The 14,217-nt window shown below is 37.0% G+C and overlaps 2 protein-coding genes across 3 annotated transcripts; one reads left to right on the forward strand and one right to left on the reverse strand.

Moving 5' to 3' along the window:
• Positions 1-731: 731 nt before the first annotated feature.
• atg4a (autophagy related 4A, cysteine peptidase) lies at positions 732-11,303 on the reverse strand. Its single transcript, XM_065287545.1, has 13 exons — positions 11,243-11,303; positions 10,404-10,508; positions 9,888-9,959; positions 9,657-9,755; positions 9,383-9,484; positions 8,650-8,722; positions 7,481-7,560; positions 7,167-7,378; positions 6,917-6,995; positions 5,197-5,342; positions 4,509-4,565; positions 2,680-2,791; positions 732-1,679 (listed from the first exon to the last, which is right to left on the reverse strand). Exons 1-13 carry the CDS (start codon positions 11,250-11,252, stop codon positions 1,615-1,617), a joined length of 1,212 nt encoding a protein of 403 aa, XP_065143617.1. The 5' UTR covers positions 11,253-11,303; the 3' UTR covers positions 732-1,614.
• Positions 11,304-11,397: 94 nt separating this feature from the next.
• Positions 11,398-14,162, forward strand: ankrd46a (ankyrin repeat domain 46a). Of its 2 annotated transcripts, XM_065287546.2 has the most exons (5): positions 11,413-11,539; positions 11,916-11,975; positions 12,632-12,956; positions 13,149-13,307; positions 13,568-14,162. In XM_065287546.2, exons 2-5 carry the CDS (start codon positions 11,936-11,938, stop codon positions 13,782-13,784), a joined length of 741 nt encoding a protein of 246 aa, XP_065143618.1. In that variant the 5' UTR covers positions 11,413-11,539; positions 11,916-11,935; the 3' UTR covers positions 13,785-14,162. The 2 variants fall into 2 exon arrangements, with proteins under 2 accessions (XP_065143619.1, XP_065143618.1); XM_065287547.1 differs by lacking the exon at positions 11,916-11,975 and having other exon boundaries at positions 11,398-11,539.
• The last annotated feature ends 55 nt before the right edge of the window (positions 14,163-14,217 follow it).

Raw genomic sequence — 14,217 nt, forward strand, 5'->3', positions numbered from 1 at the left:
GATGAGTAAAAATGATAAGGGTTCGAGTTAAGGGTAATTTGAAGTTTCTTTGACTAAAACATTGATCCAGGACCAACAAAAATTGTCTTTGTGAAATCAAGGCAACCCTACAATGAAGGGGGGGACTAGCTCCCCCATAATCTTTGACATAATTCGAACGCTGCCTGTTAAGACCAGTGTTGGAGGTAACGCATTACAAGTAACGTGCATTACGTAATAATATTACTTTTCTGAAGTAACGAGTAAAGTAACGCATTACTTTTTAAATGTACACATTAATATTTGAGTTACTTTTTAAAACAAGTAATGCAAGTTAGTTTTTTAGTTTAATTAATTCAATAAAAAACATGATGCACTGAATTAAACTGAACGTAGTCACATTATGCACTCTATGCGTACATGCCTGTGTGGGAACAGTTCAACCTTTTTGTGATAAAATATGCAATTTCTGAATGCAGAAATTTTCAGATCAAGCCTTAGCAAAGAAAAAGTAATGCAAAAGTAACTTAAAAGTAATTTAAGCGTTTCTTTCCATGAAAAGTAACTAAGTAACGCAATTTTATATTGTAATGCATTACTTTTAAAAGTAACTTTCCCCAACACTTGTTAAGACTACATTTCAATATTTTCTTAAAGCCTTGCATTTGAGTTGAGAGTCCTGTACTGGACAAAATCAAGATTTCCAATGTATACAAAATTGTATCGATATAATAGTAATAATGAATATCTAATAATAAAACATCCATTTTTAATTACGTAATACAATCCAAAACCAAAAACTATTAGTAACAATGACTTTGTATGCGACCGTCACATTTCCCAATACTAACAAACATTAAATAACTTTTATAATTTCATACATTTTTAGACAGTGAAGAATTAACCTGATACAAAGATATCATTATTATAAAGGGACAGTAGCTTTACAGTTTATCGTTTTAAAAAGTGATAAGACAAATCCAAGTCTTGCTAAATGTATTTAAATATCTTAATATGAAGCCATATTTACACAAGTGTGCAGGGGTGGGTAAATCATTAACCCATCTTAATAAGGAAAGGAAACATCACCTTTACCAGTCAGAAACAAAAACATAAATATGTCAAAGAGATAGGCACTTATGTAACCATTAAGGTTATTTCTTTCCTCGAATAACACTGAATAAAAGATGTCTGCATATTTGCCGTCTCCTGCAGTCAGGAGGTAGACTGTGTTGAGGTTGTAAAGATATCATCCTCATGCACCGTTCTGTAAAACATTACAATAAAGTTCATGCAAATTGAATTGACAGTCCTGATAGCTTTTTTTTTTGAAAATTAAAAACAAGTCTGAGCCTCCAAATGAGGCTAAATGTCACACAGGGTTGCTACAGGGATCCTTGGCTTGGTTGTCCTGCTAACCGCAGATCAACTTAAAACGGCACAGGCTCATTTATGATGACAGTAGATGTGTCAGTCTGGTACTGTCCTGGCTGTTGTTTGCTTTGTTTACTTGTACAGTGATCGTGTTGTGCTTGGTGTTGATCTGAGGCACTTGTGCAATGTAACGCAGAAGAACATCTCTGATGCCTCCTCAGCCAGGACTCTCATTGGTTGATCAGCTGAGTGAGATGGAGATCACACGTTTAGGATCTCAAACTCCTCCTCCGACTCAAAAAGCTTGTCTGGAGACTCAATGAACTCTAATGGAAACAAAGGTACGGACAATTATTATACTTCATACCACGGGTCTGTTGAATGCTTTATTCTGATTGGTTGAGTATTCCGTGGGTGTAGATTATTATTTAATAACCGCACACCTAACCTTTAAAATGTCTCTAAAATAGGCACCAGAGCAATCTTTTTGGTAACCGTGATATAAGCGGAATTATTTGAATTATTCGAAAATAATGCACACCCGCATCGTGCCGCAAAACCACCTTGGGTGTGCATTATTTTCTTATAATTCAACGGCCCGCCGTCAATTATTCCTCACTTAAAGCACAATAGTGAGTAAAGAAATGCAGGCAAGAATCCATTGGGATTTCACTGGATGCTGAGCATGTAAATTAGGGGTCTTCACGGGTCCACTTCGATCTGAAAAGCCAAGGTCCGACCTGAAAAGTTTCATGTGTTTCTCGGACACGGGTTGGGTGTAATAATATGGGCATAATTTAAAATGAATTTGTTTTGGCCGTAACCAAGAAAACCCAAACTATCTTGCGTATGTGCATCGAGTCCTTTTTCAACCCTCCCTCTGTTTGCCAAGAGCGCTATGTTAATTTACATTGAGACAGACCTGTCAATCAATTTTGAATGCACATTTTAGTGGTAATCTTGGTGTCGTCGTCAGAAAACAAAGGAAAATAAATTTAGCAGCGGACCAAATTGTTTAAGAGGCCACCGGGTCTGTCTGACTGGTGGGTGCCGGGATGCAGACTGCACACACGTTGGTGCTGTTTATTTGGGTCCAGTCCGGTAAAAAAAATTATTTTCATTGGTTCGTGTCGGACTCGCGGGTCTAATTTTCTTGGGTTTGTCTCAGGTCGGGTCTTTCTTTAAAAAAAAAAAATAATTTATGGACATCAGGCTCGGGTAAAAAGTGATTTGGGTTATTTCAGGTCGGGTACATACAGCAAGTTAACAGTGGGAAGAAATACTGTATAAAACACTCCTAGATTATTATTTAGTATGTTGCAGTACCTGCTCCTGTGGTCTGCACGTCTGGTTTGGTGGGGGGAACAAACGGAGGCCAATGAGATGGATGTTTCTCAACCAGCTCAAACATACGCAAGTTTCTCTTCTTGAGGAGCTCCTTAAATCACAGAAAAAAATCAGAGCGAGCACAAATATATTTGGCTAAGAAGTAAATATTAAGCCTGCTTTTAGGGCTACTAAGATTTTGGCATTGTAACCATTTTTAAATGTTATACACATAAAGCACAAGTTATACTTCTGCGTCAAATGTACGGCCTAGCCTACGCATAGACACATACCCTACGTCAAAGCTTGACACATACAAAATTTAACAATTGCTGCATCCGAAACCGCCTACTTCCCCACACTGGAAAAATTACTTCCTTTCTTAGTCTTGTTTTCAGTACAAACATTTTTTTTAAATAAATCCAGATGAGTAAATTAAGTGTTTAAAAGAAGATTTTTTTTCTTACCACATTGACATTTATTTTTTGCTAGTTTTAAGCACAAATTCAATTACATTTTTTTTTGTCTTAAAACTAATTTAATTGTCTTAATTTAAGATTTTTTTTTAGATATTTGTATTGAAAACAAGACAAAAATATTAAGTAAGAAAGTCATTTTTTGCATTGTACTATATATAGTAGGCGAAAAGCAGTAGGCAAGGAGTATGTCTGAATTCATAGTATTCGAAAAACAGAAGGCAAAAAGCCAGATTTTGAAGTGTGCAATCCATGGGACACTTTAACTATCCCGTGAGCCCCCTGGAGAGGAGTCACCCAATGAAGAAAATTAAGGAGAGGTTACAAAAACGTCAGAAAGCATTAACGCAGCTATATTCAAATGCAAAAAACAGCTGTTCCTTGTGGTTATTGCACTTGTTTAACAGCCTCAAAGTTAACGGCTCACTTGTTCTTATGATGATGATGCGTCACATTATGTATCAACATGGCGGATATAGTACGTCCGAAATTTCATTCACACTACCCATATTCATACTATATAGAAAGTACAGATTTAACAGTTGAAGAGTAAGTATTGTCAAAGTATGCAGTTTCTGATGTTTCAAATCTACACGGACCATAAGTGCTGTGATTGGTCTCCGCTTGCGATACGCATTTCCCCTTGCGACGGTAAAAACATAAACGACCAAGAGTTGAGGAGCGATATTTAACAACACGAGCCGCAACAAATCGCTGTCTATTTACCTTCATCACTGATGATGCTTCTGCAACAATGTACACAACAAGCTGCTTCCTCTTTGGTCGCCGTGATTTCACCAAGTAAGATGTGATCCTGGATCAACATCTGATTGGTTAATGAAAATGTTGATCCAGGACCAACAATGGTGTTGATCCAGGATCACATCCTACTTGGTGAAATCACGTTCACCTTCTTCTTCAACTTTTGCCTTGATACGGTAGGTTACAAAAGTGCCGTACCCACTGCCTACTAGCATGTCCACGCAAACAGTGACAGAAATATAAATAAAAATGGACGTGCAGCCTATGGCGTGGAGAATGGGTCTCCAACGTTGTTCCTGGAGGGCATCTGTCCTGTAATCTCCAACCCCACACCAACACACCTACCTCTAATTTTTAGGTATTCCTGAACTACTTGATTAGGGGGTTCAGGTGATTTTAATTGGGGTTGAAACTGAAATCTGCAGGACAGGTGCCCTCCCAAACAGGGTTGGAGACCCACAGCATAGAGGCTACGGTGTAGGTCCGATGCAGAAGTATAAATCAGCCTTAATGATCACATCTAGCCCAATCTCTCACTTCTTGACAATGTAAGCGTGTACAACTAACAGGAACAATATGTGACAGTCTTACCTGCTGAACCAGCTTACACCAGCTGTCAAAGTCCGCCTCAGTCCTGCAGAAAAAACCCTAGTGGCAAACAAACAGTTATTGTCATTTCCATTTTGACAAATAAAAACCTATGCTGCGTCCAAAACCGCCTACTTCATACTACGGTATAAGTACGCGAAAAGCAGCAGGCGAGGCGAGTAGTATGTCCGAATACATGGTATTCGAAAAACAGTACGCGAAAAGTACCCGGATGACCTACTACTTCCGGTTAGATTTTGCAGTGTGCATACGATGGACACTTCACTATCCCATGATGCCCCGGGAGAGGAGTTATCCAACGAAGAAGAAGAGGCATTCTGCAGTTTTCGCGCTGGAATGACATGACGTGATGACGACGTATGTCACGTGATGTAGCAACATGGCGGATGTAGTACGTCCGAATGTCATTCATACTATACAGTACCTACTGTTTTAACGGCAAGTAAGTAGGTACTTCATCTTATTCCGTACCTACTATACAGTATGCGGTTTCGGACGCAGCCCTAAACTACACCTATGCAAACACCTGCTATTGAAAACATTTGGCTAGAAAACATACTAGATATTGAAAAGAGGAGAAATTGAACTGAACAGCATCGTTACAAATGTTTAATTTCAGCAAATTTACGTGACCCTCAAAAGTGCCTTTTGACATTGTTTGAGCTCTCACCACTGCGACAGAAGGGTCCAGGTTTGTGATTTTCATGCGGTGTGGAGTCCTCTGACAGTGATAGCTCTGATCATCCACAACAATGTTGGATTCAGACTCCACGGCCTGCTGGGTGGTGTGAGGGTCCAGATAGATCAACTCATCATCTGTTCAGGACAAAGACACATATGATGAGCGAGCATAAGACAATCCTTTAAAACGAAATTACTCACATTTCCAGAATAACCAAACCATGTGGGCTAACTGCAAAACCACAGCCTGACACAGTTGATTCACTATTGAAATTTTATTACGAAGAATTCTGTAACTACAATGTCAAGATGTACATAAAGGCTGGATTTACACTTCAAATCTTGATACCCAATTCCGATTTGTTGCCTGTATCCGATTTATTTTTTTGACGACCTGCTTGCATCAACTTTTAAAAGCGACTTGTATCTGATATAACCATAAACACTTGGCAAAACAATTCAAGGTAGACATTAGGGTTGGGCAAAAAAAAAAAAAAAGATTTTTCGATTAATCGTTTTTTAAAACGTGGTTGATTAAAAATCGATTCTCAAAGAGCAGAATCGATTTTTTTTTCATATTTATTTCCGCAAACATTGAACGGAGGAATGGAAGCATTTTAGATTTCGCAAGCAAGACGTGTTGTGGCTTTTAATTTCTTTTTATTAATTACCCACTTGTAAACTGCTGTTCACTGTTCTTTTTTATTAATATAGTATTTGTATTAAATCTATATTCATTGAGTTGAATGGAGAATCGAGTATAAAAACTTACCTGAGAACCTGAATCGAAAATTTAATTGAGAATCGGAATCGAATCGATTTGATAGTTTTTGAATCGAAATCGAATCGATCTGGGACATCTGAATCGATACCCAGCCCTAGTAGACATACTGACCCAGAACAGCATAGACCCTGATAATGTCACAATATGCAATGGACACAAACAAATGATTCTACAAGAATATAAAGATTTATTTCTGTAACAACACATAAAACTTCAACATTACTACACTAAGCAGAGCCGTCGTCCTCCATTAAGCTGCTAAGAAAAGTTGTGTGATCGCAGGTGGTGTCATGTTAATTTTTTAATGACACCTCTCTTGACATGGAAATGTCCAATCTGTCTGCTTACATTGCGGACGCGAATGCATGTATCAGATTCATATCTGATTTATTTCCACATATGAATGAGGCCTGAAACCGATCAAAGAATATCGGAATATATGCGATTTTCCTGCTTAATTGTTTGTCGGTCATATCCCAATTGTGCCACATGAGGAAAAAAATCTGAATTCGAGTCACTTCAAACATGCAATGTAAATGGGGCCTTAGACATCTGGCAGACGCTTTTATCCAAAATGGCTTGAATTGTTGAATTTATTATGCATTTTCCTGGAAATTGAAGCCACAACCTTTGCATTACTAACACAATACTCTACTGATCAAAATACAGTACAGGAACATCTGGGGGTGGTTTATCTGACAGGGATTAGCTTAAGCCAGGACTAGGGTTTAGCTTAATTAGGAAAAATAACTAATTTTAACAAACAAAGGGCAGTGATGTATTTTAAGATATGTCAGTGCAAGCTGTATTCAGTTTGGAAAACTCTTACATTTATTTTAGTCTAGGACTAGTCTAATCCCTGTCCGGGAAACCGCCCCCTAAAATATATGAATGGATTCAAAAACGAATTAAAAAACCCACTCACCAATAAATCCAATAAAATAATAGGCCAGGTTGGGCTTTCCTCCTAAAACACCACATGATTGCGGCATTTTAAAACACTCCTAAAGAAAATACAAAACAAGAAATACTTAAAAGCAAATTAAAAAGTGTCTTATTAATATGTTGTTTGGACACAAAGTGGAATACTGATATCTTTAAAGAAGTGTTTCTTCAATCTAAATCATAACTGAATCCATCAAGATTACAAAAACAATTCTAAGTCTGTGTCGTACCTTGAGGGCCTGAATATAAACCGGGTTGATGTTGTTGATACCCATCCGGAGAGGAATCAACAGCAGCAGGGGCCTCCAGTCCAGGGGCCTTTTTGGCTGAATGGCTCTTCCCTGGCCCTCTGAACAGCTCTGGCCGGACACCGAGACCTCACCCTGGCTACAGGGACCGGCCCTGGACCTGCTTTCATAGCGTGGCTGATGACACTGTTTCTCTAGGTTTGGAAATACAGTAGGGGTGAGGCCACAGATATAAATGCTACGAAATAACTGAGCTCATATACAATTTAACTCTAATATAAAGAAAAAACACTTACTGATGTCCTCAATAACAACCGTATTGTCCATTGACACGTACACAGCCAAAGAATTCCAATCATCAAACAAAGCAAGTTTCCTGCCGACAAAAAGATATGAGGATTAAAGGGACAGTTGACCTAAAAATAAAAATGTTTATGAATCTGTTATGATTACTCCCATTACAAACCCATTTGACATTTTTAAGTAAATAAGACAGAACAGAAAAGTCTTTACTCTGCCGTATTGAATACTATGAGAGATAGTAAATAGATACTAGGGCTGTCAAGTTGAATAAATTACAAAACTACACTCTCAGAAAAAAGATACAAAAGTTGTCACTGGGACAGGTCCTAATATGTATCATTTTGGCACAGAAATGTACGTCTGAGGTACCAGTATATACATCTAAAGTACCAATATGCACCTTTTAGGTACAACAGTGTGCTTTTTGAAAAGGTAAAGTGACAACTTTTGTACCTTATATCTGAGTGTACAATACAAAAGTGTCATAAAATGATTTCTAGGTATTCTAAAGCAATATAATTGTTTTGTGTCCAACAGACCAAAATCTGAAATGTTATTATTGATGGTGAAATTTCCAAAATTTATGGCATAGCTCTCATAGCCTAGTCCACATCGACACAGGTATTTTTATAACCTGCGTTTTTCCGCCAAAAAACATCCCGTCCACACATGCCCGGTTTAAAAGAAATCCCAGTCCTCATGAAAAGCAAAAACACGCTATCAAGCACTTTCAAGAGCATGCCACGCCAACAGGCGGCAATATAACCTAAATAGCAAAGCCACCTTGGCCAATCAGATGCCTAACAAAAGTGACATCGCAAGGCAAAAAACCCAGTTTTACTGTCTACACAAAAAAAAACTGCAACCGGCGTTTTTTTTTAAATCGTCGCCCTGGCAGGGATTTTTAAAACATTTTCGGTTTCAGTGCCACTGTGTTTTCATGTGGACGAACGACTAAACCGCATAAAAAAGTCACAGTTATGAAATATCTGTGTCCGTGTGAACTAGGCCTCAGGTAATAGTTGTAGTTGTAAGTTATTTAAACCTCGTGCATAAAAAACACTTGAGAAAAAGTGAATGATTACAGAAATTATATTTTTAGGTGAACAAGGACAACTGATGATTATACAACAATTAAACAACACAGTATAATTATACTTACTTGAGCACTTGTGCCACGGTATTTGGACCGTACCATTCTCCAACAGACTTACCCTCTCCAACACCCATCTGAGCTACACAAACAGAACACGTCATTCACTTTTACTATTAATCCAGTGTGATGTACCAAGCACAACATTTTTACATCGGACCTGACTTTTAACGCAAACCCACAGTGTTCAGCGCAATCTTTAGGCTTTAAAACTAAAGCAAAAGCTCTACCCCGGTGGACTCTAACGTAATTTTAGTGTGAGTCAATTTAAACCCCTCATTTATCCCGCTCATCTTTAATGACTCGCCCATAGACCACCCCCTCATGACTGAAGCAGTTGAAATTGGACAAAAGAGACAGATTGTAAACATGAATGTGTCTATGTTATCCACTTGTGATCCGATCGACCAAAACGCATCTTAATACCAGGTGCAAACAGCCTCTTAGAGATACTTTATTATATTTATGCATTTGGCAGACGCTTTTATCCAAATTACAAGGTAAACATTTTACCAACGTGTGTTCCCAGAGTTCAAACCCATGACGTTTTGCACTGCTCCACCACTGAGCTATACAGCAGCAGTACTTTTATATAACTATATTATTCTTTATATAACAAATTTGGCTGTTTTACATTTTTCAGTCCTTTTGGTGATATCAAGATTTATTTAAACCAAAAAATTTATAAATCTGATATTTTAATGTGGCCTTAGACTTTTGAACTCCATTGTATTATCCTCACCCATCTGGTGGATGGAGTAGCAGCTATCCTTCTTGTCAAGAAAACAGCGCAAGATACGGTGATACTCTTTAGGCTGATGCTTTTCTGGATCCCATCGCCAATCTAGAACACAGAGTAAAGCACTTTTACAAAGCAGTTACACCAAACATGCACAATCCTATACAATCAAATGGCATCATTATATTCCAAGACTTTAGAATGATTTAATTTAAAACACTAATTGCTTTGGACCTTGGCTACTAAAAAAAAATTAATTTGGTAGATGTTCAATTACCACGTTCAAGGTGCCTACAGAGCAAAGCCTGTGCAAGAATCATCTGTCCGCATCGTAGCATGCAGCCCCAGCCTGTGTCTGATGAAGGACCTGTTCCTCCTGTAGACATCAAATGAAGTGCACACAGTGAGCTAATCAACAACCCATGAACAAGTCCTGGTTTTGTTTCATTTCAGATTCACCCCACTCTTGAACGGTAAAACAAACAAAAACTGGTCTAAGCAGACTTACCTATGGGCGAAAACTTTTTTCTGTATGTAAACCACAGTCTTGATCGCACGTCTGAGAGCAGCTCTGCTTTGTCTGGGATCATGAAGGGAAACTTTCATGAAAATTCATATCTTTTATCTATTTAATCTCAATTTTCCTTAAGTACATAATATAAATGTTTTAAAACGATGCTTTATTCTTGGTAACATGCGTACCAGTGGGACAATACACAGGCAAAATTGCTCAGTTTGTCAAACAATAAAGTGACATTTTAAAATGTTATACTTTTTTATACTAACAAGACAACTTTTTTGAAAAGTATAACTACATATTACTTTATCAAAATGACAATGCACTTTTATTTACAGCTGACCACAGCTTTACAACTTTGTAAAAAATACTTAAAAATACTTTGTTTTTAAACCTATAAAACACCAAACTATATTTTGATGTGAATAATGGGTTAATGAACATGTAGGTAGCTCACTTAGTTAACTCATCAATTGGCAAAATTGCATAAGATAAATGAATCCTTACTTGTTTTAGTATTGTAACACACTCCCAAAATCCATACCGGCTCATCCGATTCTGGCAAGTCTTCTAAATACTCGAACACGATATTATTCTCATACTTGGCTAGAACTGAAATCACATGTGACAACATCAACACCAAATGCATTAAATGCAGCTTTGTGACAATCCTGAAAAGTTAACATCATCATCACATCAGAAAAAAAGCACTAGTAGGTTGGTCGGCAGTGGTACAACAACACTGAAATCTCTTATAAAAATACTATGGCGATATCATGGTACCAGGTGATAGTGATTGCATAAGATATGTGGTACACTGATACATAACATATCATATTCATGACCATGACATGATATGATCCCCAGAAACATGATAATATCACTGTTACATATTCAATAAATTATGGTGTTAAAATAACACATGGACAAAACATATTATGACCATGGCACATGCCCTGTAATACCATGGTACATATCCAAGAAACCATGGTTTTACCACATTAACATAGTATAACCATGGTACATAGTGGTTGTTTTTGTCAGAGATGTAACCAGAACGCAGTAATAACTGTTGTGATCCGAAATAAACAACAGTAAACAAAACTGCTTTGGGCAGACCAGTGAACCCAGCTGATATAAAATGAAAGTAAGAGATTCAAAGGCCACTAGAGAACAATGAGAAAACTTAAAACTCAGTTACAAATGTTTCAGTTGTAGAGGCACATGCAGATCTTATTGAACCGCTGTCGGCGCTGTGATAACTTAAAACATCGCCTAAATATGATCGGCTTAATAAATCGTCAAACTGCTGATGTTTTTTCTATATTTGTCTATAAATTCCCTACCTGCCTCCATCCTGTACTGTCATCGGCGTTTAAAGTCAGCGATACAAATACAACGCATTGCATTGTGGGTAATGATGTCCTCGTCGTATTCGCCCTGGTACGGAAAATCAGCATGAAAACTACATGTACCAGCTTTGACGTTGAAACGCGGAAGTTGGACTTCATCAAAATATTGCACAGCATGATGGTCCCGTAGTCTTTTATCTTTTTTGCGTCGTACATTTGTTTTTGTCGAAGCTAAAAAAAGGGGGTCGGAAACGAAGTATTTTTAGCACACATTTGATCCGTCACACTGAGGTATTGATAAACACTCGTCTATCTCAGAAAGGATGGGATTAGATGGGATTATTGATTGCATTTGTAATGTGTTTTTCTTGTTGGTTTATTTCTAGCTTGGCTAACCGTTAGCTAGTATGACCACAGACAAAAATCTTATATTTTCGTTTCTTGAAAGTATCCGCTTATTTTTGATGATGACAAAATAGGTCTGCAGCGATTAATATTGCTGTGACGTAGTAAACCATATTTCATTATCTAATCTGAAAGTGTATTTGGTCCTGAGTTTTAGAAACAGTAACGTTATTCTGTTGTTTTCTACATTAAAATCGTAATCAGTCTTGATAGTATATCAAAGATTTGTTGAAATGTATGTGTCTATATGTTTTTATTGCAGAATAAAAAACAAGAGCAGACATGAACAGGGCAGACATTCATATCTCATCTATGATGCAACGTAATACAATTTTAAAAAGTACAAATAATAAAACCAAACAATAATAAATAAACATAGATTTACATACAAAATAGTATTAAAAGATAAATATATATCAAATCTTTAAATAAGCTTTATGTAGAATTTAGGGATGCATAACAATTAATCGCGATTAATCTTTAGCAGAACAAAAGTTTTTGTTTAGATCATATATGTATGTGAACTGTGTATAAAAAATTCGTATAGATAAATGCACACACATGCATGTATATATTTAAGAAATGTTTACATGTGTATATACATTTTTTGTATATTTCTGTATAATTTATATACTTAATATTTAAATATATTTTTTTTCTTAAAATTCTACATGCATGTGAGCATATTTATATATACATATTTATTATACAGAGTTCACACACATATGTGATGTCAACAAAAACTTTTATTCTGCCATTGATTAATCGCGATTAATCGTTATGCATCTCTAGTATAACTAAAAGGACACATTTTACAAATATTTCTTGTAATTTTCAATATTCAATGAATGTATAGGCCTTAACTATACATGATTTAGTAAAAATTTTAGCTGTGTTTTAGGTCAAATTCTGCATTTTTTGGTCTGTTATTGTGTCACATTTACTACCAAATTTGTAATCTTTATTTCTAAATTTCAGATAGCCCGTGCAAAATGTCCTACATCTTCATCAACGACTCTCTGCAGACCACCGTTCCTCTCCTGCAGGCCTGTATTGATGGTGATGTAGCTCACGCTAAACGTCTGCTCGAGTCGGGCTTTGACCCCAACACACGGGACTGCCGCGGACGGACCGGTCTGCACCTGGCCGCTGCTCGGGGAAACGTTGAGATCTGCCGTCTGCTGCATAAATTTGGTGCTGATCTGCTTGCCACCGACTCCCAGGGCAACACAGCACTGCATATGTGTGGACATGTCGATACCATTCAGTTTTTGGTGTCCAACGGCCTCAAGATTGATATCTGGTCAGTGTCTTTTTGCTCTTAAGCAAAAAGTAATGTTAGTGGGGGTATCATGGTCCTTCAATATTTACAATAGTTTTAAAATAATTGCTGTATTCAAATACAACAGAATTTATGTCACAACAATGCATAGATCAATCTTTTGGTATTTTCTGCTTTAAATAAAATGCAGCATTTTGTTTAAAATTTAAACAGTAATCACAACGGAGCAACTCCATTGGTGTTGGCCAAGAGACGTGGGGTAAAAAAGGATGCGCTCCGTCTGCTGGAGGGACTGGAGGAGCAGGAAGTGAAGGGCTTCAATCGTAGCATACATTCCAGTCTGGAGAAGATGCACATTGCTGAAAATGAAAGGTAAAATTTGTGCAATAGCAACCATTTAAAACAACGTCAAAATCAAATTGCAAACACCAAGATCAACAGGTATATGAAGAGGAAACCGTTACCTTTCTCAATGGCTATGTTCGGAAAAACTTACTACTATACTGATCTTACTATAAAACTAAGATTTCAATCATCTCTGTGTAAGAGCTTGTGGCTGTAAATCTGTTTTTGTAAGACACTATTTGATCCTCTAATGTCCTCACTCATTTCGTCTGTTGTATCTCATGCAGTGCCATGGAAAGTCACTCTCTTCTCAACCCACACTTACATCACAGCGATGGCATGCTGTCCAGCTTCCGAACCACATGGCAGGAGTTTGTGGAGGATCTTGGTTTCTGGAGAGTTCTCTTACTTCTCCTTGTTATCTGTCTGCTGTCACTTGGCATTGCGTATTATGTTAGTGGGGTCTTACCGTTCACATCCAATCAGCTGGAGCTTGTGCATTAAGTTAACATTTAACACATTTGAAACATTATAATAAACTTGATCTTTCCATAGCTGATGATTGTTTATACCGTTACCGATGTGTATAACCACACTTCTACATATTGTCCACATACGTTCTGTAATTCAACTGAAAAACCAATTCTGTATATTATTGTAAATAATCCTTTTAATGTGCCCAAGAAAGTCTTGCTTTAAAAGATTATTATATTGTGTTCTGTGTACTTGTGTTTTTTTTTTGTAGCAGCTCATTTCACCACTTTTTCAAATAATTCCTCTCTTGTTATGCCCTATTTTGTAATAATCTAAGAACACTAAGTAATGTAATTTATTGAATTTTCGCATTAAAAGTTATGTCTGTAAAAAGTGTCATGCAAATTTGATATGCTGTTTGTGTGCAGTTATTTTATTATTATTAATACTACTACTATTAATA

Source organism: Paramisgurnus dabryanus, chromosome 18 (assembly GCF_030506205.2).
Source record: "Paramisgurnus dabryanus chromosome 18, PD_genome_1.1, whole genome shotgun sequence".
NCBI lineage: Eukaryota > Metazoa > Chordata > Actinopteri > Cypriniformes > Cobitidae > Paramisgurnus > Paramisgurnus dabryanus.

Coding starts and splice junctions, on each gene's coding strand:
- atg4a (XM_065287545.1), bottom strand. Junction 7,561..8,649: donor ACCGTGGCACAAGTGCTCAA/GTAAGTATAATT, acceptor TTTTGTCGGCAG/GAAACTTGCTTTGTTTGATG. Junction 5,343..6,916: donor TTATTTTATTGGATTTATTG/GTGAGTGGGTTT, acceptor TGTCCTGAACAG/ATGATGAGTTGATCTATCTG.
- ankrd46a (XM_065287546.2), top strand. CDS start 11,936: ATGAACAGGGCAGACATTCATATCTCATCTATGATGCAAC. Junction 11,976..12,631: donor TATCTCATCTATGATGCAAC/GTAATACAATTT, acceptor TCTAAATTTCAG/ATAGCCCGTGCAAAATGTCC. Junction 12,957..13,148: donor GGCCTCAAGATTGATATCTG/GTCAGTGTCTTT, acceptor AAATTTAAACAG/TAATCACAACGGAGCAACTC.